Consider the following 27,651-nt stretch of genomic DNA (forward strand, 5'->3'; position numbering starts at 1 on the left):
TCAGAGTCAGGAGTCCAGATCTTTTATCTGTTGTGTGTGAGTCAAGAGGATCAAATGCACGTTGTCAGGGTGGACAGCACTGAGGACTTCAGTGTGCTTGCTGCTCTGCGTCTCTACCTGACTCCCCCTAACTCATGCCCCCTGCCTATTTCCTCTTCCCCTCCCCTCTTTATCCTCCCCTCTTTCTCCCTCCCTCCCTCTTCCTATCCTTCTGTCTCCCCCCTCCACCCCCTCTCTGCCCCAGGCCTGCCTTTAACAGCTTGTTAGTTAAGTCAGGTGTGACTCCTCCACCATCCTGACACCGGATTTACTGGAAAGTAAATAATGGGTTTTAATTTCCCTTAAATTAATTTTTTAAGACCTCTTAGTTTGTTTTTGTTTTTTATATATTGTTCAATGATCAATTTTTTTCCCAAGGACCATTGTTCTCACTCTCTTTCCAAGTAACTTCATAGTCATTAAATCTAACTCACTTGTCAGGTTCATCCTAGACAGCCCTACTGAAAGACAGCAGTTCAAGCCCCACTGTGAGGGTTAGGGCCCCCGGCAGTGCACTGAGGGGTTGTCAGTGGCAACAAAGATGAAATCTTCCTAAGGCCAGGATCACCACAGTATTGTCCTGCAGAAGACAGACACTGTATGCAACCAACTAAACAAATGCACAGGAAACTGCATCTTTTCCTTTCCTTGACTGGCCTCTTGAGTCGCCTTTCTACAGAAACATAGGGCATTTTCTACTGGAACATGGTCATGTATGAAAAAATTAGGTTAAATGAGATCCAAGCCTTTCAGCAAGTTTGTGGCTTTCACATATATGCTTAGTTTAGTGATAGAAACATATGTTCATTTGACTTGCTAGTGCATCTCCTGCCTAGATTTGTAGATAGTCATACTTTCTCTGTGCTGTGCTAAAAAATAAAAATGGATGAAGCTGGGTGAATTCAGAAAAATAACCGAAAATACTAGTTTTTAAAAGGTAACTATCAGATCGTAGGAAATATTTATTACCATGCAAGAATCCAGCATTATTGGACAACTTAGGACCTATATAATGCTTTACTATTCTGGTGATTTTTGAAACCAAGCCTTTCTCTCTAACTGTGGCATGAGGCTAACAGAGACGGTTATGTGTCAAGTGGTCTGAGTGAGTGACAGCAGTTAACAGGTTAGTCATGTAATCATACCTGCCTTAGCTACTGTATTTCTGTCATAGCCACCTAACATAGCAAGGACTGTTCAGTCTTTTCTCATTGTTCTCGGTGGCCATCAGGAGCATTTCTACTTGCTAGGCTTTTTAATTAATATATCAATTGTAACTATTCAGTAAGGTGTTAAGTAATAACGCTTTGACAGAAAGAGCCTCTGAGCACGCTCTTCGTTGATGTTAATGGGCTTTGCGCCTTTCTGGGTTGTTCTTTATAGTACCCGAGAATAGAAAATCTTCAGACCTGATGCAGTGATTTGTGGACCTATGGGAATCATGATGTGAATTCACAGAAGCTTTAATTAACAAACATTATAAGGGAAATAATTCTATTTCATGCCTCAAATGAATGTAAATAAGAGCCTTGTGAAGCCACAGGATCACTGCTTGTGAGGATGGTAGAGTGCTCTACTGAGCCATGCTACAGAACGCATTGCAGACTGCAGGGAACGCGGGGAGAGTAGCGCGTTTTCAGGCACCATTTTCACCTCTGTTTGTTGGAGAAAATGGATCATAATTGCATGTCATGGAGCATTTTCTTTCCTTATAGAAAATGCCTTGATTGGATTTATCATTCTCTCTGTTTTACTTCTAGTTTCCACAGCAAACAGTCTTGGGTTTGAATTGGCTTGATTACGATAATTTGTGCCTTATTCCTTCCTTCCCAACCCTATCATTTAGATACTGTTCTGTAGCTAAAGCAGTAAACACTGAAGCTATCAGGATGGGGTGAAGTCACTGTTCACTGTCAGCCTGAGCACCACCACACTGCCCAGCACCGCTGTTATTGTGGGTAAAGGTGGTGCTGGTGCTCCTCCTCCTCCTTTTGAGTAATTTGAGTTACCCAAATGTATCTTATTGTTACTACTTTGCATTTGAGGTGCTGATAACATTGCTTTACTATTAACTGTCGGCACTGATAGACATACAGCCCCTAATGTCGGTTTAAGCCTGATAAACGGACCCCAGCTTCCATTTTTCCCCTGTGTGAAACATTCTTCCCAGTCTGAACTGGCATGTATCTTAGCGTGCCTCCGTCTGCCTTGGGATCAGTAATGTTGTCTAAAGGCTGATGAGTCAGCCTCTGAGAATTATAATAGTCGTTTAATGTGAACTCATTTGCAGAGGAATGAGGTTACTTTTGACTCATAGTTCTAGAAGCACGGGCTCTGTCCAGGGCTTCTCTAAACTACAATAACAGCATGGCAGGGACAGGTGTGTTTCTGTGACTTCTCTCCTTAGAAGCCATAGGACTACCCCTGGTCTTCTAATTAAGTCGCTGCCGAAAGGCTCAACATCTACCTGCCGTACTTAGAGTAAGTTTCCAGCTCTTTGACGAGGTGAGCATATGACTGGGAACTAAACACCCACAACAGACTGGGAACAAACTAATATTCAAACAAAATATTGAAAGAGAAGAAAAAGATGGCAAGTGCTGTTAGCCTTTGCTGACAGGACCCATAATAAAGGTTGCCTTTTCATATTCACCACAGTTTTACAGCGGCCTAAGAATACCGTGTTCTTCACTTAGTTCTAAATGGAAATACTACCAAAGGGAATGTACACCAAATGGTTCCAAGTGCTGACGTCACAGAGTGCTAATCGACAACTGCCCTTGCTCGTTATTAATACAAGCGGTTTGGTAGATACTATAAGTAGGTGGAAGTTACACTGTAAGACTAGTTATGACCACCTCAGAGAGTACATAAAGGATAAGAAAGGGAACGGACCAGTGGCAGGATGATCATTTAAAGAACTAAAGATATCATCTCTATTGATGGAGATACTTTCACTAATTTGTAAGAGGAAAACGAATATTAGTAAGTTTAACTTACCTAAGATCACAAAGACATTATCAGAAGCAGGTATTTGAACGTATAAGCTCTAACTCCAGATACCTGTGTTCTGAACCACAGTTAGTTCAGACTTTTCTTTCCATTCGGCAGGATGGAATGAAGAGACTACCGTGGGTGTGTACAAGAATTGTCAGTCAGTACTGAGCACATCTGAACTGGAAACCTTAAATCCCTGGAACAACTGTCACCGTTGTGTGTAGTTATGTCATTTGCCTGCGGTGACAGTTAGCCAGCCATTTTAGTGACCACATAAAGGAGCATCAGGGAGATTTTATATTTTTTAGACTAGATAGATGAGAAATTAAAGTACAGCCAAGCAAAAATTACTGAATGCCATGAATAATGACAAACGTCTATGAGATTCCTAGTAGAAAATATAAGAGAAAAAGAAATTTAAACGGGGAGATGGCTGTGTGTTAAGCGCTTACTTGCTTCAAGCAGAGACTGTTCAAGTTCAGATGCCCCAGCAAACACACACACACACACACACACACACACACGACTGTTCAAGTTCAGATGCCCCAGCAAACACACATGCCCCACACACATGCCCCACACATATGCACACACACACACACACACACACACACACACACACACACACACACGTACAGCAGAAGCAACAGCGGCAAAAACAAACGAAGCCAGGCATGGCGCCATGCACCTATGACCTCCGTGCACTGGCTTAGGGAATAGTGGACAGAAGCAGCCTGGGGTCTTCCTAGCTAGCCAGCCCAGATGAATGAGTGAACCTCCAATTCAGTCGGACACTCTACCTTCAAAAGATACGGGAAAGGGTGATTGAGAAAGACACCAATCTTGAACTCCTGCCTTCACACCTGTACACACATGCACAAACACAGCACACAGAATCAGAAGCCATTAGAAAGTCAATTAAGAAAGAATAGCACCTGGAGACTCTAATGAGCATGAGCGGTAAGGATTGCAACTGAGAAATCTGTATCTAGTTCTGTACCTATCATAGATGCCCTGGAAGATATTTGATAGACTTAAGAGTCTACCACCCACATGAAGAAAGTGCTCCAAAGATCAAAGGGCTGAGACTAGGGTTATGACAAAACAACGAAGTAAAGCTGGTGAGCAAATGAGCCATGGAACACAACCAAATCCAAGAGAAGAGAACAAGGAGAGAAAACAGTAACATATGAGGCAAAATGCGGTTTCTTGAAACAGAAAAATTTATAATAAATGTATTTTGGTGAGATTTTGAAATAAGGTATACTAAAGTGTTCCAGCCAGTTTGGGATTAGTGAGAACAAGAGAGGTGAGATGAAGTTATTTAAAAGTCGTGTAAATGTGTGTGAGGAGTTTTAAAAGGATTACAGAATTTATGTGAAAGATATCTTTTGAAATTTCCACCTTACATGAGTAAATACAAAAGTTGGTAGAAAAATACTCAAAAATAGGACATAGTCTTAAGAATGGAAATACTTAAAACCTAAATGCACTAAGATGTATAGAGACTAACTTGTAAAAATGAAAGTTATTAAGCATGGAGAGAGAACTTACATTGCCTCTGCAGTAAGTGGGAAAGGTTGGTATGTTCTCTGAAGGGGATGGACAAAGGGAAACAGGTAAGGACAGGGGGAGACTTGTCTATATGCCTGATTATAAAAACTCCCCTATCTAATAATAATTTGCCTTTTCAAGGAGCATAAGCAAAAGTCAACTTGCACTATGCCACATGAGTACCGTTAATAACTGAGTGGAAAACAACACAATAGACCACATTCTCTGATCCCCAGTTACAATTAAACTACGTAATGACAGATAACAAAAGCTTTAGGCACATCTATTACTAAGGTCAAAGGACATAGACAAAAGTGAAACTACAAATTACCTAGAGGTTAATGAGAGGAAGACGCATGATTTATTTCTAAACTGTGTTATACTGTGTAATTGATACTCAAGCAAAATGTATAGCCTTCCTTACTCTTTAAAGAAGAAAAATGGGCAGGGTGTGGTAGGATACTCTGATCTCTGTGCTGGGAGGCAGAGGCAGGAGGATTATTGTAGACTAAGGCTGATCTGTGTGTTCTAGACTAACATCTGAGCAGACAGGCCAGTCCAGGTTTGTTGGGAGACATGCCTGAGCACGGAGACATGTGTAAGTCTCAGGGATACGTTCAGGGCTTATTTCTCTCCCTCCTGATCTTTCTCTCTTCTCAGCTCCCTGTCTGCAAACAGCCGACTCCATGGGCTACAGGGCCGTGCATGCAGGAGAACGTTCCGCATGGTCCTGGGGCGAGAGGGGATTTTAACCTCGGTCACCTCTACTTTAAACTCCTACTTAACTGTGTCCTGTGAAGAGTCAGATTTTAGAGTCTCTGCAAAGGAACTCCCAGCACAGCTAGATTGCACTGGTAGCAATTGGTCCAAAACGTGTGCTTTGAAGTGTCAGTTTACCTTAAATGCTCTGTTTTCATTGTCTTTTGTTCATCTTACTTTACCACAAGACTTTGTCAGCAGCAAACCATAATCCCTGAGACTTAACAAACCAAGATTCTTTGTAATCTCATTCTGGGAGTTGTCATTTAATATGTAAATGTGGGGAGTCTTTATGTTGCTACTGGTATTTACTTCATGATTAAAGTAAAAACTTTTTCCTCTCAGCTTGATGCTGATAGGAATCATTAATGATTCACATTCAGACTGCCTATTTTCTATTCCTTTTGAATAAGTTTCGGGCATTAGTATATTTGATTTGTTTGCATTTGATTGGTATTGGTGAAAAAGAAGGCAATGTGAAGGGAAAATGCTTCTTTTAAAAACGTGAAACAAAGCTTGTAATGAGAGCACTAGCATCCTCTCTTTCATACAGTCACTATGAGTTAGAAAGTGGAAAAATGTGTGGGGGTGTGCGTGTGTTTGTGTGTGTGTGTCCTTATAATAGAAACATGCTTGGCAAACATGTTTTTGATGATACATAAGAAATGGAATGTAAGCTCCAGAAGTACTTCACTGTCCCCTTTGGCTTTGATAGTATTAAACACCTCAGAAGGCATCCTCAGGAACATGGAATATAGTCAGATAAACTGTTCCTACCATAAGTGCAGCTCCATTGAAGGTAACTGCCAGCTTCTACATGGGCCCACTTGTTTCTAAAACCTGCTCACACTGCCTGTTGGACCTGGCCATGCTGCAGGCTCCAAGGATGTGTGTGTCTCTCCAACCTTCCTCAGTAGTCAGTCTGCCTTAATTAATATATGTTGGCCATATTAACATAATGACTTTTATAATTCACTACCCCTTTGCACATAGTTCAAAACCGTGATCCTCTGTTACATGTACAGGTTATCATGAGTTGGCACTCTCCGTATTTCCTTTCCTTTCCCGTCCAGATCTGGACCAGTGGTCATGCTCTTGTGCTTGTTTTCTTTATACCCATGTGCAGGATGAGTATAAGCCCGAGAAGTCTCTGTCCGACGAAGACTTGAAGAACGCCGTGAGTGTGCACCATGCTCTAGCGTCCAAGGCCACCGACTACGAGAAGAAGCCAAACGTCTTTAAACTCAAGACTGCAGACTGGAGGGTCTTGCTCTTCCAAACCCAGTATGTTTGTTGGTTTTGTTCTTATTTGGTCTTCTTTTCCTCCCACCACTACCTCTTTCTCCTTCTCCTCCCGCCCCCACCTCTCCCTTCCCTAGCCCTCTCCCTCTCCCCCTGCCCCTCCCCCACACACAATATACATAACATACAATAATGATTTTCTTTAAAGAATGATGTCATAAATGTTGACATTCAAGTCTCTGTGATCAGTATCGCCTGTGTCTTGTACACCTACCTAAGACTAGGGTTACTGGGCTGTGTTGTAAATGTGTCGTTAATATATGAGGAAACAGTTTATTTAGTTCTTTCCCATAGTGGGCAAGCATACCTTTTCATACTTCTTTTTTATTGTGTAGGCCCAAGTTTAATTTTAAAATGAAATTTGCGACTGAAAGAGGAAAGTTAATTTCAATATTAATTTTGGCCTAGACCACCTTCTAAGTAAAAGTGGATACTTGCAAAGTCTCTATCCTGCTTTCCCTACGTGTCCTTCAGAGAGAGCCACTGCTTGTGCTGTGAAGATAGCCCGTGACCTTTCATTCCACGGTGATGGCTGGTAGCTGTAGAGAATGGAACCGTCAGTGAACCAGTGAAGTTTTGCCTAACAATAAATTAGTTTAACGTGCCATTTTAAATCAGCAAGAAGCAAAAAGCAAAGTGTATTCTACTTAGACATATCACTGTCCTGACATACATGTCTTTTCCTCTCGAAGGAGTCCAGAGGAAATGCAGGGATGGATAAACAAAATTAACTGTGTGGCAGCTGTGTTTTCTGCACCACCTTTTCCAGCAGCCATTGGCTCTCAGAAGAAGTTTAGCCGCCCACTTCTTCCAGCCACCACAACGAAATTATCCCAGGTGAGCCGGGGTGATCATGCTGTGTGCTTAGGAAAGCATGCCTTTGGCGTGATACTAGTATTGGCTAATTTTTAATATTGAAAGATGTGCGTCTTTTGGTGTCTTGTAAGGTACCCTGCAGGAGTGGACTGCATGAATGGGCAGGCACAAAGGGGTGTGCCTCAGCTCCAGCACCTCAGACCCGTGAATTCTTCTTTTACTTTTTAATCCTAATCTTACATTACATGACCTAGTGTTGGGCAATATTCTGGGTGGCAATGAGCTTTTGACCCTTTATCCATTACTTTCTTTTTCCTGCTTGTTTTACTGAGGAATATAAAGTATTTCCATGATTTCCTTCTTACATCAATGTATAGTGAGACTGGGGTAATTTCAGTTTAATCCCTCGCCCTCAGGGAAGGGGTGGTAAGATTCAATTCCAACTTGAGAGGCGAAGCTCTTTTTCAACTATTTCTCTGCTGTTGTCAGATTAATCTTCCAAAAGATTATCTTACCTTCTCCTCGACGCTGCGGTCTGAGGCCCTGTCAACATTAAACATGTCTGAAATAGTTTCACTGCCATTGACTAGTAAAGGATTTTGGAAGTTACTTTGATGTCCTTATGAAATTCTTGTTTCTTAATATAGAATTAATTTCATCTAGGATGGGCCAGACACTGGCATTGGGAAGCAAGTTACTAGTAGTTCAGATGGATGGACATAAGAGAATCTTAAACCCAGAACCATGTAAGGCACAGTGGACGTGATAGTTGAGCAGAAGAGAAAGCTTGAGATCTGATAGGAAGCTTAAAGGAAGCCACACTGTTGTATGATGTGTGATCAGAGAAATAAAGCACTGGGCTGCAGGAGCTGTGTATGTTTCCATGGCTCGTGAGGCCTTGAGACAAGCAAGAATACAACTCTGAGCTAACAAGCAGAGCCACATGAAAGAATCTTGTCCTAGTCTGTGCTGCTGTAGCAGAGTACCAGAGTCAGTAATCTATTTCCAAACAAAACTCAGTTCCTGTGCTGTGAGCTCAGTCTCTTCTTGTGTGGTAGGTAATCTTGCAGAGAACTGCATGGTGACGAGAACAGGGGCTGAGCAGGAGAAAATTGAAGGTGTCAAACAGAGTTTTAGCAGCCCACAACTCTGTTCAAAACAAGAGTCTCAATAACACATGTGTGTGAAACTCATTCCACCTAGTCACAGCCTGAACCCAATATTGCCATAGTAGAAATTAAATGTTCATGTACATCTTGGACGGGGACACTAAGCCATCGCATGTTTGCTATGTTTAAGATGTTGAATGTTTTGGTAGCTCCCCAGTATCCTTGAGACAATAGGCTCAAACAGGATTAGAATGTGATCCCACTGGTAATGTGGAAGTTACTATATGATTGGATGGTTTAAAGGCAATAGTACTAAAAGCACAAAGACCCTTCAAGGATCATTAGTAACCCAGAAGCTTCCATTCATGAAACTGGGCAGCTGTAATCACTGGAAAAGGTGAGAAGAACTGTCACCTAGATTTGAATGGCTGGGGACTGCCTGACTCCTGGCCTGGCTTGTGGAACCCTGCCTCACCTTATCCAGACTTCCCCATTCTGCTTCTCCACAAAGTCCTGTCCTTGTCTTCCTTTGGTCTAAATGTAGTTCCAGGGCTCAGTAACAGACTTAGGAACTCAAGAACCAGTTTCTATAGTTATTTGGGTGAGAATAACCAAATACAGAGAGTGTCTGCATTAAGAAAGGAAGACAGAAAAATCAAGGCAAATTACCTCTACTAGTTGGCAGAGAAGTCATTGGTAAACTTGGTAAGAACATGTTGGCTGGATTGATAGGAGGTGAATCTGTATCTGTCTCTTTTGATGAGGGAATGCAAGATGGCAAGGATGGAGAGGAAGGGAATGGGCACACATTGTTCATAGTTATAAAAACATTAGTAAGAGAAGAGGCATGGCTTCAGAAAAGATCATATGGTGTGGGCTGTTAAAGTTCTATTTATTTACTCTATAAGCATTATCGTTGCTGTATAATTCATTATCTACTAAAAAGTATGAGGGATAAAAAGGCCCAAGCATTAGGGAAAAGTGGCATTTAATTCTCATGCATAGTAAGTTTGTTTAGTGAGGCATTGTAAGATCTTCTTGGAGGTCAAACTTCATCCTCTCTCATTGAAAACCACTGCTTTTTCCAATGACCATACATCTGAGAGCTTCAGACTGACAGACCCACGGTCTGACCAGGAATACCTCCTGAATGCCAGAGGCTTGGGGGTAATTTGAATTTTTAAAGTGTATAGCAACAAGGTGAACAAGCTCCTGGATAGAAAAACAGTGTTAGGAACATCAAGGGTCCATGTATGAGTGTTGGGTACTTTGAGTGCATTATCCTGTCACTGGTGAGCTTTTCTTGGATCTGTTCTTGTCTTGCCTCCAAAGCATATTAGCCTGGATTATTAAGACCGATTGCTGCCAGTGTGGTACAGCTCTTCCTGAACAGCTCTGCTGTGTAGGAGTCACCTTCTCTGTTGTTTTCTTCACAGTGCTGCCAGAGCACATTTCTCATCTGTTGGGGGTGGAGAGACTACTTCAGACATTTAAAGTTATTCCCCCTCCTTCTGGTGTAGCTTTCCAAACGGAATATTATGCCCCCTCCCGCACACACACCCGATAGTCTACTGAGGACTTTTTATACCCACCAAAGCAGTGTTTTCAAGTTTTCATTCTTGCAGACAGAATGATCTGAGACTTGGAGCATAGCCTATGTGATGGTTAATATCAGGCTTGGACAAGAAGGATGCCTGTGTCTCCAACAGGCTAGGAAGATAGGTGGCATGGAGACACGGGATTTTGTGGCACTCTCAGCCTGCCTGAGGCCTTTCACCACTTACAGACACTCCTATCACAGTGACTGTTTCTTGTATCTGGCCCTGTTGTCTTCAGTTCCATTCTTTTTCTCCTAAGAGTTTGGAATGGTCAATCATTAGCTACTAATCACTATCCATTAATTGAGGGCAAGCCACAAGTAGACAGTGGTAAGAAACAAGAGCCATGTGCTCACTCTTCACCCTGAAATATCTGCCTCTTACAGGTGGTAGGTATTGAACCTAGAACCTCTTGCATGCTAGGCAAGCACGCTACTACCCAGCTACACCTGAACTCAATTTATCCTGTGGTATGACTGACGGTGGGAGTGCAGTGGGCCCACTGAGAAGACACTGGCATTGTGTGTGGTATGCCAGAACAGGAGTCATTCTTGTGGTTGGTTGCCTTCCTCCTGGTCAGAACTATACACTCACCCCACCCACACATATACAGTCTGTCATGGGATTGTGTACTGAATGTATCCAAACACCACAGAGAGCCTCACTGAAGTGTACTGTTAACACTCCTCCCAGAAGTTAGATAACTCCAGGTGCACTGAACACAGCTATAATTCAGCTCTCTCGGCTGGGTCAGGAAAACTATTTTAAAGCCAGCCTAGGCAGTATTTCAGTTAGTTAGATGTAAAAAGAAAAATGTGAAATGCCCTTCAAAATTAAAATACTCTTGAGTAAGAGAAAGTGAAATCTTGTTTGAAATTTTAATTGACAAATAAGAATTATCTCCATTTGTAATTATACTGCATTTTTATAGTATGCATATACTGTGTAGGGATTAATCAAGCTAATTGATGCATGTGCCACTTTTGTGGAGAGAGCATGTGACACATTTTCAGCAATTTTGAAATATGTATCACACTATTATTATTTATAGTTGGCTTGAGTCACCAAGAATTCTTGGATTTCTTCTTCTTGACTAACATTTTTGATCTTTAACCATCATCTCCCACGTCCCCACCATCCCCAGGTTACACACTAGTCTGTCATCTAGTGTGTTTGGTGTGACAGTTTTTGGATTTCGCATAGAAGTTACCACATGCAGTGTTCTTTGTGTGTCCATTTTGTGGTATATGACTAGAACTTTGTTTTTAAGGCTGAATGTATTTGTTATGTTTGGGTCAGTAATGGTCTCTCTTGTTGGACACATAGTTTATATCCATATCTTAGGCAGTGTGAGTCATGCTACAGCCACCATGACAGTGCGTGCCTCTCTTTAACATTATTCCATTCTTTCAAGTATACAACTGGAATTGGAATGGCTGGATCATCTAGTAATTTAATTGTCTTTGTAGTTTTCCATAACTTTTGGTATGTATGTATGTGTACACACACACACACACACACACACACACACACACACACACACATCCTCACAGTTCTGAATCCTGGAAACAAGGTCAGCGTGCCAACAGGGTCACGTCTGGAATATCTCCCTAAGGGCTTCATATAGTAAATAAAGGGCTGTCCTTTATTGTTGCTAGATTTCTAATCTTTCCTTGATGTGTAGCATGCGTACAGAGGAGTCACTGAAACTTATGACCACATTAATGCCTGGATGAGGCTCCATCTTCAAGTCTGGGTGCATGGGTTTAGAGCTTTAGCATACCCATTTTAGATATACATCCATCTATGACATGGTTGGTTTGTTCCCTTACGGAACATAATAGATGGATGGAAATTGTAACGAAGCTTCCTAAGGAGTTTTCATTGGCTTTTGGAATTATCTGTGAGTAGAAGATGGGTTTCCTATAATCTTCATTCTCTCTCCCTCTTCCTCTCCCCTCTACCCTCTCCCCTCTCCCCTGACCCCATTCCTCGCCAGGACTACTTTGGGTATTTTGTTGTATGTAGTATTCAAATGAATATGGTCCTGTTTTCATCCTTCACTTTTTTTTATTTGTTATTTATTTTCAATTTGAGGACCTTAAACATGCAAGTTATTTTTTTTAGGCTCTAGAGATGCCACTATTTTAAAGGACCCTAAGATTTATGTCTTCTGTACAAATTACATAATATAAAATTGTTTCTCTCATATAAAATATATTCATTGGCTATTTTAATTCATTTTCATCTACCATCCATTTATCTTATACTGCATATGTAAATTGCTCAAGATTTTGAACAAATTTTCATGAAAAAGCATAATGCTAAGCAGCAATGCAACTGTGGATGCCACAGGGCTAAAATCTCTTTAGGTTCAAGTGTCTAAAGCTGCTGGATATGCGTCTGTGACCAGCCGTGAGGTGCAGGCTGGAGTGTAATGAGGGAGTTCCAAAGTGAGATCTCCTCAGAAAGAAAGACAGACGGGAAGGGAGGGGGGAGAAAAGGAAGGAAGGAAGGAAAGAGACAAGAGTGAATATTTCAGTGTTACGAGCACGCTAAGAGGTATATCGTTTTAAGTAGCGTATTATTAAGTTGCTATAATGATGTCCAGGAATGGAAATGTTTATGCACAGGATTGATCATTTTGTGTTAGTTTCTGGTCTGTGGACTAATGGTCTTCGGGCTGTAATTACGGTGTTTAACTGAATGGCTGCTCTGGGCCAATGAAGTTGAAGCAAACGAGAACCTCTGCAACTCTAAGGAAGAATTTCATCTGCACATAGGTTTCAAAAGTCATTTCTTCATAACAGAATTTCTCCCCAAAAGAGAAAACATTGTGCAAATAAATGCTCATCATGCTAGGCATGGGGAAGCTAACAGCATTGCTGAGTGTGCATGAGAAGCCAAGTCATGTCTCTGGAAAAGCGCTTAATTGATCAGCTTGTAACTAATGTGTTTGTCAGCCTTTCTCCTAAGAGGTCTGGTCCCCATTTGGTAACAAGTACAGCTGATAAAGGGCTCGGAAATGGTGTGGCTTTGTGACAAGAGATTGGCTAATAATGTTAGTCCCTGAAAAGGAATATACTAACACTGGCCTAAAAAAATTGGAAGGACTTAGGACCAAAGTCTCCTTATTGGACTGTTTTGATAAATTGAAGTCATTAAGCAGAAAGGATTTTACAGGCGTCCTGTGCGCCCCTTGGATTATTTTCTGTACACTGAATGACTTCATAATTTCCGGCAGGAGGAGCAGCTGAAGTCCCATGAGAGCAAGCTGAAGCAGATCACCACTGAGCTCGCAGAGCATCGCTCATATCCTCCAGACAAGAAGGTCAAAGCCAAGGATGTCGATGAATACAAGCTTAAAGATCACTATCTGGAGTTTGAGGTATGCAACCCTAGATGTTCCTAAATTGTGTTTTAGGATCTGTCTTCGAGGTAAGCACCTCATGGCAGCCATGGAAGTGGGCTTGACTTGTCCTGGCTGCAACTTAGGATGTCCTAATGTGACAGGAGCCCTTGTAGCCTCATGTTTGTGATTTTATTTAAGTACCAAGTAAATAAAAAAAGATGGCCAGTTCATTCACATCAAACAAACAGCCTCCAAGTTGGAAGGGTGTGCATCTGTGACGAGGGTAACAAAAAGAACAACAGTAAGGGAGACATGCCAGAGAGGATGTTTTCTGTGCTTTCTGTGACCCTGTGTTCTTTCCAACAGAGTTAGGTCAAAATAAATACAGTGGAGGAACTGAGCTGCAGAGAGAGGAAGCATCTGCTCTTCCTGCACACCCTTGCTGCCAGGTGACATCAGTACACTTCTGTCTCTCTACCACTCACTGCTATGCTTTGCAGAAGGGGCCTGATGAATTAAGATTTGGCTCATTCATCTGGTGTTGCCAGGGTGATGAGGAGAAAGGCAGCATATTCAAACCCTAGCTGAAAACTTCATCCCAAGGGTACCCTTCATCTAAGCTTTCTCACAAGTCAGAGTCAGTATCCTCCAGCCGTCGCTCTTGACAACACATTCAGATCCTTAAAGTACCTTTTTCTGTTAAAGGAAAAGGAAAAGAAAGTATGTTCCATGATTTATTTTCTCTCACTCTCTTCTGCAGTAACTCATGCTGTCGCTCCTTGCCCTTTTAGGCCCTTCCATGTTTTTCATCTTCCCTCATTCCCCTATTAGAGGACCTTTCCTCCTTGAGACAGATCCTGGGAGCATCTGAGCACTCATGACTTAATTTGTCTCTGAAGGGCTCCACTTTGTGCCCTCTTTACCACAGCCACTGCCTGGGTGCCTCCTCTGTGCCCTCCTGGCTTCCATACCTCTCACAGGAGACTAACAGTTGCCTCCTGCTGCCTTTCTTTTCTTCAGTTCATCCATGTTTTTTGCTGTTTTTTCTGAAGGTCCATTTGATGAGAGTGTCACCTGTCCCATAGCTGTCCCATAGCTCTTACACTTAAAACCTCTCCCATTTACCTTCTAAATCAAGCTCTACACATGAATCTGAGAGGATTTGCCTTTCTCTCCTATCTAGACCACATGTCTCTCCATAGGCAGTGGAAACTGACATTTCTGTCCCCTTCTCCCTGCAGCCACATATGCATGACTTTGCTCAATGACTTTGCTCAGCTACCTTTGCCTCAGCGTCCTTCCTATGGCCATTTCTGTGAGACCATCTGAGTAAGGTGCAGATCTCTCCTGTAAAAGGCCTGTGCTAGACAGGTCATTCCAAGTCAATCTTCTGTGGAACTCACCATGAGCTGGCTGTACATTGAAGTTATGTTAGTCTGTCTTTGGGTCTTCAGGTGATCCCATGGGCCCCCAATACAACAAGTCCAGGGCCCTGCACTTGTTTGTTGATTGTCACAGAATATCCTAGAAGTTGCTACATGAATCTTCAATGTAGCATTGTATCTAAGTTAGAAGGTAGAGCCATAACCCCACACTACTCTTCTCCATGGTAAAGGAATCCTTGCTCCAGTCAGTTGACTTGCAAGGAAAATCTTCTAGTAAAGATCGAAAGTTTGTTGACTAAAGCTACTAAAGCCTTACCAACAAAAGACTTGAAAAATTAATAAAAATAAAAAATGAATAGCAGCTCATCTTTGACAAGACTAGTTCATTCCTGGGAAATGTACATTCTCAAAAAGCAATCATTATTTTCTTACTTCTGTAGTAACTGGAAGTCATGGGCATGTTTTTTTGTTTCACACTTTGTAATTAAATTTCCCGGCACCTCACAACCTGGCTTCCAGGATTCATCACCTTGCTTTGAGCCCTTGACTCTAAGAGGAGAATCTATCCCCAGGAGGTAGGGCCCTTGCAACAACGCAGAAAAATATCCACTGCTAGGCAGAGACTAGTGTGAGGCCGGTAAATAAAAATGGTGCCCAGAGAGAAACAGCAATTCCATATCCTGAACCTTAAAATTTGAGCATCTTTGGGGAAATCTTGTCACATCCTCAAGGAATCTGAAGATTGTATTCCAGGACTTTACTCATTAAAGTCAGACTTGGCGTAATGTGTCAAGTGTGTTGAATTGTCTGTCAAGCTGTATTAACCTGTGTCAGAGAGGAAGGTCCAAGGGGCACTTCCTCGGGGAATTTCATCAAAAATTGTGTGTGAGATGAATAAATACTCCTTGAAACGTGAGTCATTGTTTTTCACTAGCTCAGATGAAAATTGAAGTAATGGATCATGTAGAATCTAGTGTGCTTAGAGTTCAGCCCGGAATTTGTCTCTTGCGAGTGCATGTAGAGGCTCTTGTGCAGTATCTTTTGCTTCATTAGCAACATCCCTTTAAACACTTGCTCCTTTCCTGAATAGAATGTATGCAACTTATTGGCCAGTGTGTGTATTTTGCTGACAGCTCTACCCTAGATCCTAAAATACTTTCTAGATTCTTGATACTCATCTAAGGACTCAGGGAAACTTTATCATAGTATCTGATGCTATGGTAGCATCAGAGAAATCGGTGCACTCAGAAGGCTTAGTTTCAGTCCTTTATAGAGGGAAAGGTACATGTGCAACAGAAAATCCCATTGCAAGTGTGAAGAGAAGGCCTGCAGGTCCACAGAAGCCGTGGATGGTCAGTGACGAGTGGAAGGTGCTGACCCAGGTGGTGTTCTCACTAGGGATGGACCACGTGGTCAGCTCTCAGCTTCCACACATTGGCAGGTCGTCACCTGTGCCTCCTGTGGTTTCAGAGCAGCTCTTGCCATTTTCACATGCCTCAGAAAGAACAACACTTTTGTTTTGGCAGAATGTTCCATGGAGGACAAATAATTTTTATGGTTAGCCAAATTCATAGCTCTCTGTATGGCTGAGAATCCCAGCAAGCCCTCACTCACAGTAAATAATCAGAAATTCCAGTAAATATGTATAGGTTAGGACTAAAAGAAATCTACAGAAAATGGATTCACATCTTAACCTTGTAGGAAAGGGTTCATTTTTACCCAAAACAGCAAATTTTACTGAGAATGGGCTATAGTTAACTACGTCTGTATTTTTTCTCTGACTAAAATTTGGTAAATAGACAGTTTTGTTCTTGACTCACTTAATACCTGAAGCCATGGCCTTTTTTTCTCTTCTTTCTTTCTTTTTAAAAAGATTGTATTGTTTGTATTACATATGAGTTCTCAATCCCCATGTACACCTGCAGGCCAGACGACGGAGGGCATCAGATCCTATCACAGACGGTTGTGAATCACCATTTGGTTAGTGAGAACTGAACTCAGGGCCTCTGGAAGAGCAGCCAATGCATTTAACTACTGAGCCCAGCCTTTTTCTTAGAAAATATTTGTTGGAAAGTATGCTTTTGGTAGGCATATACTCAGGAATAGTTATTAAACATTATAAGTGCACAAGAAAGGAAATCTCTGGCCAGGGAGGGGGAAAGGTTTCCGCTGTCTTCAATGCTGGATCTTACTAGGTGCCATTGCCAGGAGACACTGAGCCAGGCTGAGTCCCTTAGGGTCCCAGAGCTTCCACTTCTCTTGATGGAGAATCAGGACCCCCTTCACTGTCAATTTTCCCACATTTACACATTTGTTTATTTCTGCTTTATTTGGTTCTTATTTTACTCTAACGTGTTTTCACTGATTTTCAAGCTTCCTAGGTACATTAGAAAATATATAAAGATTTAGAAGGAAGACAGACAGTTTGTAGACAGAATAAACATTCACAAAGGTCCCCTCCAGTCATGCACAGAGGGCTGAGCATTTATGTGCTTGAAGCAGAATCTTCAAATTCTCATGACAGCCTTGTCCTCAGCCTCAATATCTGGCTTTGCTTCTTTAAAAACAACCGCTACTAGAAAATGAAGACATTGTTTATTTCATGATGTGTCTCATGCAGTACTCAAGATAGTTGCAGTGGGTAACTGATCCTTACATTGAGTAATAGCTGAGGGGAGAGGGAAGGAGAAGTATATCAGAACATAAGCTTCTCAATCATTGCTGGACTGGGAAACAATCACTGAGGAAGAATATGGAAGGTGGGCTTGATCTCGGGCCCACAGCAGTGACCGTAGGGCCACCTGTAAAACTGAGAACAGCACAGCCTGCCTGGACTGTGTATGACAGCACACACGCTCTGCTTGCAGTGTGAATTTACTTAAGCAAAAAAGGCTGTTTCCTTCCTGCTGGCTCTGTCGTGTCCAATCCAATAGCTCTACACCTGTCTTAATGCCTGAAGGTGTCTGAGTCCTCAAACCCTGTTACTGAGACTGCAGCCAGCTGCTTGGGATTGAAATGCTAGTTAAGTTGTTGAACACAGAGTTCAGAATTCACCATCCCAATATAGTTTGAGTGGTTCATGATATTGGTGTGCCGTAAATTTAACCAGTGGTGTTGGGTGGTAGAGCCTAAGTGACTTCAACCCACTGCTACCTCAATCGACTCGTGTCCACTCTTGCTCTCTGCCCTGCACCGTAGAACAGGACTGCGTGGGGACTCACAATTCTTTGTTCCTTACAACAATTCCTCCACAGGCATTTTCCAGACAGTGCTTCAGTAGTGCTTGGCACAATGTAGATAGATCCAAGGAGCGTGAAGTCTAAGAATGGAGAACTCAATGTGCCAGGAGTCAAGGTCATGCTCGGTAAACGGATGCAAAGCCGAAAAGTCTGTCACCTGGGACATTAGAAAAGGCTGATTTTAAATTGATACATTCAGATAATAGAAGAATTTATAAGAAAAATATTGAAGAAGTGGCTTGGCTACCTGTAGATTTATTTCAGTCAATACATGACTGGACAGTGGAGAGGTAGGCGGGGGGGGGGGGGGCTAGGAAAACAGAGGAGGGATTCTGGGGGAAATCAAGATGGAGCTGGAGAAAGCAGACCTAGATCCTGGTGGCCATATTTGGCAATAGGTAGATATGGATATTTTAAGGGATTCTATAAAGGCAGTTTGTATCTTTGTCTATTTGGGTATAATCTTATTGTGTAGAGGGTTTGTGGATTGAGAATTTAATATATGAACCTACCATGAAAAGCTATTGGGCTTTGGGTAATGTTTGTGCTGGGCGGTGGTGGTTAAGAGCAGGCTGGGTCCGCAGTATCCACCTGGGACAGAAACAACAGGGTGCAGGAGTGAAGCACCTGGGAAAATAATCCCCAGGAGAGGGCAGCTTGTGGACCAAGGGACAGAGGCCATACTAATGCAGCATTCTCGGAGTGAGACCACAAGGACTGGTAAAGGAATAAGTCCTCCTTTTTAATATTTACTGCCACCGTTCCCTTTAATCACATATAATAAGAGGGAAGAAGAGCAAAATCAAAGACATAATTTATCATCAGATGAAAGCAGAGAAAAAAGATTTGGAAACATTACAGCCTCTGTAGGAGCACAGACCACGGGTGTGGTGAAGCAGCTAGTGCTGAAGAGTCTAGCCTGGGTCGAAGAGCTCATGAGAACAGTGGGAGACAGACCCTAACACTATGTCACATGCCTGAAGATCACAGCTCTAGGAGAAGGTCTGACTACTAGATTTTCAGAGAGGACACCATGGGATCTTAGCATGAATTTCTCCACACCATGTAGGGGAAAATTCACAAATGCCTGTGTCACATCCCTCAGCAACCCAAATGATGGCTTCAGCAGCCCCGGATACAGCTTAATCCTCTGCTTGGAAAATGTAACTCATACGTTTTGGCAGTTTCCTTATGGCATCAGCCCTATGGTTATGCAGAGTAAAAAAGTTTCCATCATATATATCCTCCACCGAGGTTTCCAAGAATCTGAAGGACACTCAGCATAGAACATCAACCACTTGAGAGTCCCAGCAGCAATAATGCTGGTGGAGATGGGAAATCAAGCCCTCTACAGAGTTGCCATAGGAGAAATGCTTAAGACTCCACAACTCTAAAGCTACTGGTATGCAAATGCCAGCCTAGCAAAAGTGTAGGCATTACAATCCAAACTCCATGTAGGTTTGATGCCCGAACTAAGCACAGCAAAAGATTGAGGCTGAATCTTAACAACCAAGGGCCTTCATCCCTAGGCCAGGAGACAGGACATGGAGTTTAAAAAGACTTCTCCAGCTTTAAGATTTAATGTTGTTTTCACTGTTGGATTTTGAACTTACATGGGAGCAAAACAAAGCATTTTCATGTGCTTTTACATCCTGGATTGAGAATGTCTTTAAAAAGAATAAATTCCTTGAAAGGAGAATAAAATATATTTTATTTTGTGAAGCCTAGTGATTAACACAAACTGTCTGATGGAGATGCATCTTCAATTAAGGTAAATATATATTTTGAGTACCAGCCATATCTTATTTAGATGAGATTCTAGACTGGAGACATGTTGCTGAGCTGTGGTATTTGCTAGGTTAGATGTATTGAATATATATTTGGCATACTTTAAATTCATGACATACTCCACATAAAGACCATGCAAACTGGGATAGAGAATCGTCTTCTGCATTGTGAGAAAAACTTCAATTTTGGAAATGAGAAGTGGAATGCTGTCAGTCATTTGATAGTCCCTGAATTCATGTATCATAAGTAAGATCTCATTAGGTCATAAGAGCTCTGTCTTGACAGATTGCAGTCATTGTCCTAGGCAAGGTTAGTTCCATGAGAAGGGCTTTGTTAGAAAACTAAGTGTGCCCCTCACTTGCCCTGTTCTGCACTCTCCTGTTTCTCCTGCTGCCATCGGATGAGAGGAGCCGCATGTCCTTACCAAGTGCTGGGGCAATGCTCTTAGACTCCTCAGCCTCCAGAGAGTGAGTCGAAGAGTTCTGCTAGAAGTTACTCACGCTTGGATATTGTTATAGTGGCTCAAAACGTGTTCCTTTGTGCTTAGAAAAAGGTTACTTGCTGGTTTGCGTGTTCTTACATTTTTATTAATCATACAGGTGTCAGATTACCTCATGACTGAAACCCGACAGTTAGAAGCTCCCTTGATTTAATGGGCTGGAGTTCAGCTGAGTCCCCACTCCGAAATTGTGACCCAGAGTAGCATATGCTCATAGCTTAACACAAGGAGGACCCACACAGGCCACATGCCTACAGAAGACAATTTTAGAAACAACAAATGTCTACTATAACAAGATATAACAATATTTTAAGAGAAAATATTTTAAATCTAAAAAATCTGGGGCATTCTTAAAGATGCATTCTTTCCTGAGCTTGTATTTTTCTTGTCAATTAAATTGACTTTTTTTCCTCTCAACCTGATATGTTTAAGAACAAGAGTACATTGCCTAGAGTCATTACGGGAATGTATCTGAAGGCCACCCAGTATTAGAATTGGATAAGCTTCCATTGAACTATATGCTTTGTGTCTCATAGCTGTTAGTGGTTAGTTAGTTTGATATCTTTCCTTTTGATTAAATTCTGATTACTTCCTCAAGTTGCTCATTTTTCATTTCTCAACACTGTATCAGTAATTTCCAGAACGGAAGCTCTGCACTGACTAGCTTCCCATTCCAAAGAGCAATGGAAGACCCGTCTCAGCCCTCTGCCAGGTGCCACAAAGCAACCCACCTTCTTCATGAAGTACAAAGACAAAAGTTATTTCCCTTCATCTCCCCAATGACTGCTAAAGAGAAATTCCATTAACCTACTTAAAGATAATTGGTACCCCTAGTCTGTCTCAGTAACTGGGTCTAGCCTGGAACTGAATGCCACCTCCTTTGTAGACAGCATCATAGACATGGTGTCATATGTTTGGATCTGAGGAACCAAAATAGCACAAGTTAATGAATTCCTGGAAATTTAATTTTTTTCCTTTTAATGGAATGCCGTCTTAAATTATGTACAAAGATAGAGACTAAAGATCACATTATCTAGGTGCTCATTTCAGGTCATAATAGAATCAGGACTCTTTATCCTTTGTAATCTCATGTTGTATTACATGATGAAAAATGACTAAAGAGTCATGAAGTTTAATCTTTAACTGATTACCGTTGCCAGCAAAGAGAAGAAAAGCCTAGAAACAGATTCTTTGAGCTTCATTTAAGGACAGCTTAGAGCCTTGCCTCGAGAAGACAGACTAAGCATTCAATTATTTACTTGAAATGACTCAAACCCCAAGTCTTTATCAGCTGTGCATATATATGTTCCTGAAGTGTCTTCTTTAATGACTGTCATAACATCCAAAGGAAAAGGGTAAATGTTTTCAGAGAGTTAAAAAAAATGGGGTGGGGGTATAATTACCACAGACTAGAAGTTATCTGCCTATAGTTCCCGAGTATCTGAGAAATGCTGTGGTGTGAGCCAGAGTCGAGACCAGCATATGGCACTGTAGCAAGATACTTTCTCCAAAAGCAAAACTGTAGACCAATCCAAACTGTAGTTCTGATAGCTAGGGGACAGCTCAGTCACAGAGTGCTTACTCGGTGTGCATAAGGTCTTGGGCTTAATCCTCCTCTCATGAATACAGACAGACAACAAAAGCTTAATGTGAAATGGATATATGCCTTAAAAAGGAGTTGTGGAGGAGTGGTTCAGTAAACCAGAAAGATCCCAGAAATAAAGTCCTGAATATAAGGGTGATGGCCATTCTTGATTGTCAACTTGACCACATCTGCAGCGAACTAAATCCCAAGCAGCTGGATACACATGTGGATTTTTTTTTTTTAATTAAACCATTTGAGGTGGGAAGTCACACCTTGAATCTGGGCCACACCTTCTGCTGGTGGCCTATATAAAAAATAAAAACGTGGATGCTTTAGCTCTTTTCCTGCTTGTTAACACTTCCCCTGGCAAGTCCATGTCTTCACTGGCATCAGAGCCTACTTCTTAGGGTTCTGGCAGAAACTGAAGACAAGCTGACACATCCAGTCTCATGGACTGAAGAGCTACTGGATTCTTGGATCACCCATTGGTAGAGAGCTATTGTTGGACAAGTGGGACCCCAACCTGCAAACCAGGGAGACTGAGAACCCAGTCGCTTCTCAGCCCACAAGGCTGGATTTGAAGTCCTGAGTGCTTCAGTCCTGAAGGGCTTCTTAGGAACTACAAATAGTCAGCCCATACGTGATGGCTGAAGAAATAGGCTTTGATGGTACACAGCAACTGTAGAAGGTAGGCTCAGCAGTAAGAGGCGAAGGCAAGTAGTCAAAGAAGATGTCCCTCTAATCTCCTTATGTTCCATGCTACTGTCAACCCTTTCAGAAAATACCTTTTATAGATTTACACAGAGGTATGACTTATTTGATTCCAGATTCCATCAAGTTGACAGTGAGATCAACCAATACACATGGAGAGCACACAATTCCAAATACTGCACGATGGACTTATGTGCACTTGTTTCGGTTGCTAATAATGTCACACAGTCTGAGTAAATAAGAGATCCATCTTGGCTTATAGCTGTGCTCCATAGTTAAGAGCTATATCTGGACCCACTTTGCTAGCAGATTCCCAGCCAAGCATAGGGCATTGTTGTACATAAAAGACTTGGCTAGACTTTGATAACAGATTTGATCATAAGATAACCCATTTACCTGCATTAATCCACTGGAAAGGGTGGGCTCTTTATCACCTCCTAAAGATCCCAATCACTCTACCTTTTAATGTATCGTAATTGGAATGTGTCCAACATACGTCTTTGAGAGTACAACATGTATTCAAAGGACCTAGAATGCTTCAAGTTCAAGCAGTAATAAAATAGGAATACACTGTAGTGAGTGGGCAATGAACAAGATAGCTTAGGCCAGAGTACCATCAAAGCTTGCTCAAGTTGTGCTCTAAGGAATGCCTAGAGAGACTGATCTGCTCATCCTGACTAACACTGATGGGTTTTGTGGCAGACTAGCTATAGTGAAGGACTCTGGGAACTGGGGGTGGCAAGATGGCAAAGTTCTTGCAAACCAAGCATGCACATATTAGTTTGGATTCCCATCACCTACATAAAAGCCGTGGACAACAGTGAGTATATGTATCTCCAGCAGCTGGGGAGTAGAAACAGGCAGATCACTGGGGCTCACAGGTCAGCCAGGCTGGTTAAATCAGTGAGGTGCAGGCTTAGGTAGTGAAGGAGAAATTCAAGTCAGACTTTGACTTATGTACATGCAGTGTTCATACTACATGAACATGTCTCCTCCCTCCCGCCATCCCTTCTTCCCTCTCTCTGAGAGCAAGAACCTATTTTTAAGGATGCTGTGTATAACTTATTTCTCATGGAATCAGAGGCTAAATGATAAACCAAAAGATAATTAACGTGAGTGCACAAAATTCTGGGTTTTTTTAAGCTAAATTTTTCTCCTTGGAGAGGTAAAAGGGAAATTTACAGAACTAGCAAGCAGTATTTCTCTAGCGCAAATGTTTATATTTTGGGCAAGTAGAAGCTTAATTTTATGTACGTATGGCTCAAGATACAACTTACTTCACCTTGCTGAACAATATACTCTTAAGTTCTACTAATCATATTGTCAGTCAGGGTGAATTTCTTATCTTTGATTAATTTTATACCTTTTGTGTGTGTGTGTGTGTGTGTGTGTGTGTGTGTGTGTGTGTGTGTATGTGTGTGTGTGTATGTGTGTGTGTGTGTGTGTTAGTACAAGGTTATATCATTATATAAAAGGTTTTTATTTTTAATTATTTTAGAAACCACATGTCACTAAGCCCATGTAAAGAACATTAAAGCCAAAATCAATACTGAATCAAAAAAAAAGGAAAAAAAAAAAAACAATGTGCAGACATCTTTAGTTTTTCCGGAATGCATGGTATTTACTGGGGTTTACTGTACTTAGATGGTGACTTACCTAGTGTGTGCAGATAGGGGTGCACACTGGTGTGTATGGGGTTTCCTGTACTTAGATGGTGATTTACCGAGGACCTACAGATAGGTGCCTGCTTTGTGAGAATGGGGTAAACCTGGGTGGTTCACGTTCAGGGTCTGTTCTGCTTGCTGCTGCGTTCTGAAGTTAGCCCATAGAGGTGAGTAAGCGGTGTGAGTTTACATGGGCAGTTAGTAAGTGTTACAGAGCAGCATGGCTTTCAGTAGGGTATATAAGTTGTGTTCCTGTATCAGTGAACAGAGGGAGGAGACTGTTATATTAAAGGAGATGAGAGATTCTGAGCAGGGCTCGGGTAAAGAGAAACCATCAGATACAGGCACGCTTATATGTGGGTGTGATGAAATTAGTTTCAAAGAATATCAATTACTGAGGTTTGTTTTTTTTTCAGAGAGCAGTTCACATTTAATTCAAGTAGCATCATACATGGGCTTAGGCACAGTATTTTTAAGTCAGCCCTCGTAGACCTTGCTACAAAGAGAAATAACTTTTTCCTACAGATTGGAGAAAGATTTTTTTTTTTTAACAGGGAATTAAGGAAAAGCCTAATAAAGGCTAGAGAGGTTACAAATTGAAGAAATTAGCTTAGCTTTTAAAAAGCCACCCACATTTTGAGTTGTTCTTTGCACTTGATGTTGATAGAAGCTTCAAAGAAACAGCTAATTCTAAGAAAGAAACTACCAGAGAAAACTTGCTGGCCCATCTCCCAGAAACAACACTTAGGCATTTGGGCACCCAAGTGTTTTCACCTCTTGTTAATGGTAGACGTCCCATTTTAGGTTGTTATCAGGTAGTTGACTGGGTCATGTAGTCTAGACTGCTAGAATTCTGTTTACACTCTTGGAACAGCTTTGAGTAAGACAAGCTGACCATGCAGCTCTGAAATACAGACCTGACCTGAGAGTGTGCTTATAGAGTTCGTAGACTAAAGCAGACTTAGGAGCATCACCAACTGCAACAAAATTTCGTTGACACATCCCTTCTCATAACCATTTTTTGCCCTTTATGATGAGAGACGCATAGCTAATGAGGCTGAGTAATGACAGAGCAATAATGTAGAATGGACTAGGTTCGTGTTAATTAGTTTTATGGCATTGCCATCCGTAGGTGTCTCTTGTGACACTGTCGTCTTGCTGCATGCAGAAGCATCAGAGAGTACAGGCAGAATCGTCCAGTTTATCACTTTAAGATTGCAGTGGGTAATAAAGTCTGTTCTTCTCTTACTGATCCACAGGAGATGCTTGTAAAATAGAGCTGTTTTATGGTCCTCTGAAATATCCGTCTATCTCTGAAGAGAGGGATTCACTTTCAGCCAGGCAGCTTATATTTGGTCCCCTGGTTAGGGTTCATCACAGACACTATCTCTACAGTCAAGATCAAGTAAACATGGGCAGAGAAGGAATAAGCCTTAGAATGACAAGTCAGACCTTAGTAATTCATGGAAGATAGGAATGGTGGAGTACCTAAAATAATGATGTATTCTCAGAAGTTCTTGAGTTAATAACTTCCCAGGTATTTGCTGTCAATATCTAATTCCCTGTTGTTTTCAAGTTGGTATTGTCTGTATACATAAAACATGTCTAGAATATATCTTCTGCAAGACTTGGGTAAATTTATTTTCTCTTATACATACTCTCTTCCATTCATACATTCAATGAGTGTTTATCCTTAATGAACAAAAGCAATTTTTCTGCCTTCATCTGTAGGCATCTCGGGGGCAAAAGAGAAATAAACAAGGCTTTCTAAAAAATGAAACTATGAGGCTTCTGGAGAGGGGAAGACCGAGGAGAGAAGGAACAAGTGAAGAGAGGAGACTTGGCAGGCTTTGGTGTGACAGTGACATTGTATGTCTCACAGTGAGGAAGGACAGTAGGGTGTGATCTCTGGATTTGTGAGTGAAGTGCTTTAAGGGCAAACAAAATATAAAAGACAAGCGGCCTTGGAAGTGTGTACCTGGTATATGCAAGAGCAGCCAAGGGGCAGTCCCTCTGGTACACTATAGCCAGAGAGTTCTTTGAGCTGCTGCAGTACTGGGGACACAAGGAGTGACAGCAGAGATTCATGGCATCTAGGCCCTTTGAAGGGTAACTTGAACAGTGACAGCACAGTGTCTCACAGCAGCGTCTTCTGAGAAGAGTGTACATGGGTGCTAAGGAAGAGCTCAAAGAGGCAACTAGGGAGCTTCTCTAATAGTCTGTCCCTGAGATGACTGTGCTTGCGTCAGATTTAGTAGAGGCACTGAGAAAGCTCAGGATTCTGAACTCACTGTGAAAATGGATGAATCGGACTTGCTCACAGACTGAACATAGGATATAGAGAAAGTAGAGTCAAGGGGGAAACTCTTAATTATCACATTTTCTTCTTAATGATGTAAAATATTCTCTTCTTTGCTCTCTATACTCCTTAGAAGGGGAAACAAAATACTCATGGGAGTTAGAGGGTGGAAGAGACTTGGGAGGAAGAGAGGAGGGGGGTAAGGGGGCCAGGAGCAGGTATGGGAGGAGATGGGGATGATATATGGAGGGTCAGGAATTTGAACACAGGTATATACCAATGTGGGGTTGGGAACTGGGGGTTACCACCAGCAAGTCCCAGATGCCAGGAAAGTAAGAGGCTCCCAGGACCTACCTGGGATGAGATTAGCTGAAATACTTTGCTCTCTATAGTGGGATTTTAATCAGACTCTGGAGCCTCTTAGAATCTCTTAGAAACTATAAGATCTTCTGCACATAGTAGACATCCAGGAAAAGACTAAGGGAATTGTATTCAGCCATAGAGAACAAATGAGTAACACAAAACAGTGGACTTAATAGTCACTGACATAATGTTTCTTATAGAACCACATTGTGGCCAATAGCCAATAATCTATCAACGAACCATTGACTATTCAGAAAAAAAATCTAACTTATTTTATGGTTTCAAAATGAGTACCTTAGTTGCAAACATTGGGTTTATCATATAAGACCAGAAAAGCACAATGGCTTTCACAGAAATGCCTTAACAGACATACATGCGCGCGTGCACACACACACACACACACACACACACACACACACACACACACACATACATACACACACACACACACACACACACACACACATGTGAGCACACGCATGTGCTTCCCCCCTCCCCAGCACACATGCACATATCAAGGGCCAAGGCCAGAGTGTATGGCCAAAGAGGAAACTGAAGGCATGGCAGGAATTACTGGTAGTGATGCAGAGGA

The 27,651-nt window shown here is 41.8% G+C and overlaps 1 protein-coding gene across 5 annotated transcripts in view; it reads left to right on the forward strand.

Annotated features, from left to right (window-relative positions):
* PSD3 (pleckstrin and Sec7 domain containing 3) overlaps positions 1–27,651 on the forward strand; it is a gene marked incomplete at its 5' end in the record, with an annotated part of 409,927 nt that overhangs the window by 378,116 nt on the left and 4,160 nt on the right. For 4 of the 5 annotated variants that reach the window (XM_080929045.1, XM_080929046.1, XM_080929047.1 and 1 more), the window contains 3 exons: positions 6,476–6,633; positions 7,344–7,488; positions 13,419–13,562. In XM_080929045.1, the coding sequence (XP_080785171.1) occupies positions 6,476–6,633; positions 7,344–7,488; positions 13,419–13,562 (447 nt within the window). Of the gene's footprint in view, positions 1–6,422; positions 6,634–7,343; positions 7,489–13,418; positions 13,563–27,651 lie in introns of all 5 variants that reach the window. The other variant, XM_080929048.1, reaches the window with a different exon arrangement.

Source organism: Micromys minutus (genome assembly GCF_963924665.1).
Source record: "Micromys minutus genome assembly, chromosome: 14".
Classification (NCBI taxonomy): domain Eukaryota; kingdom Metazoa; phylum Chordata; class Mammalia; order Rodentia; family Muridae; genus Micromys; species Micromys minutus.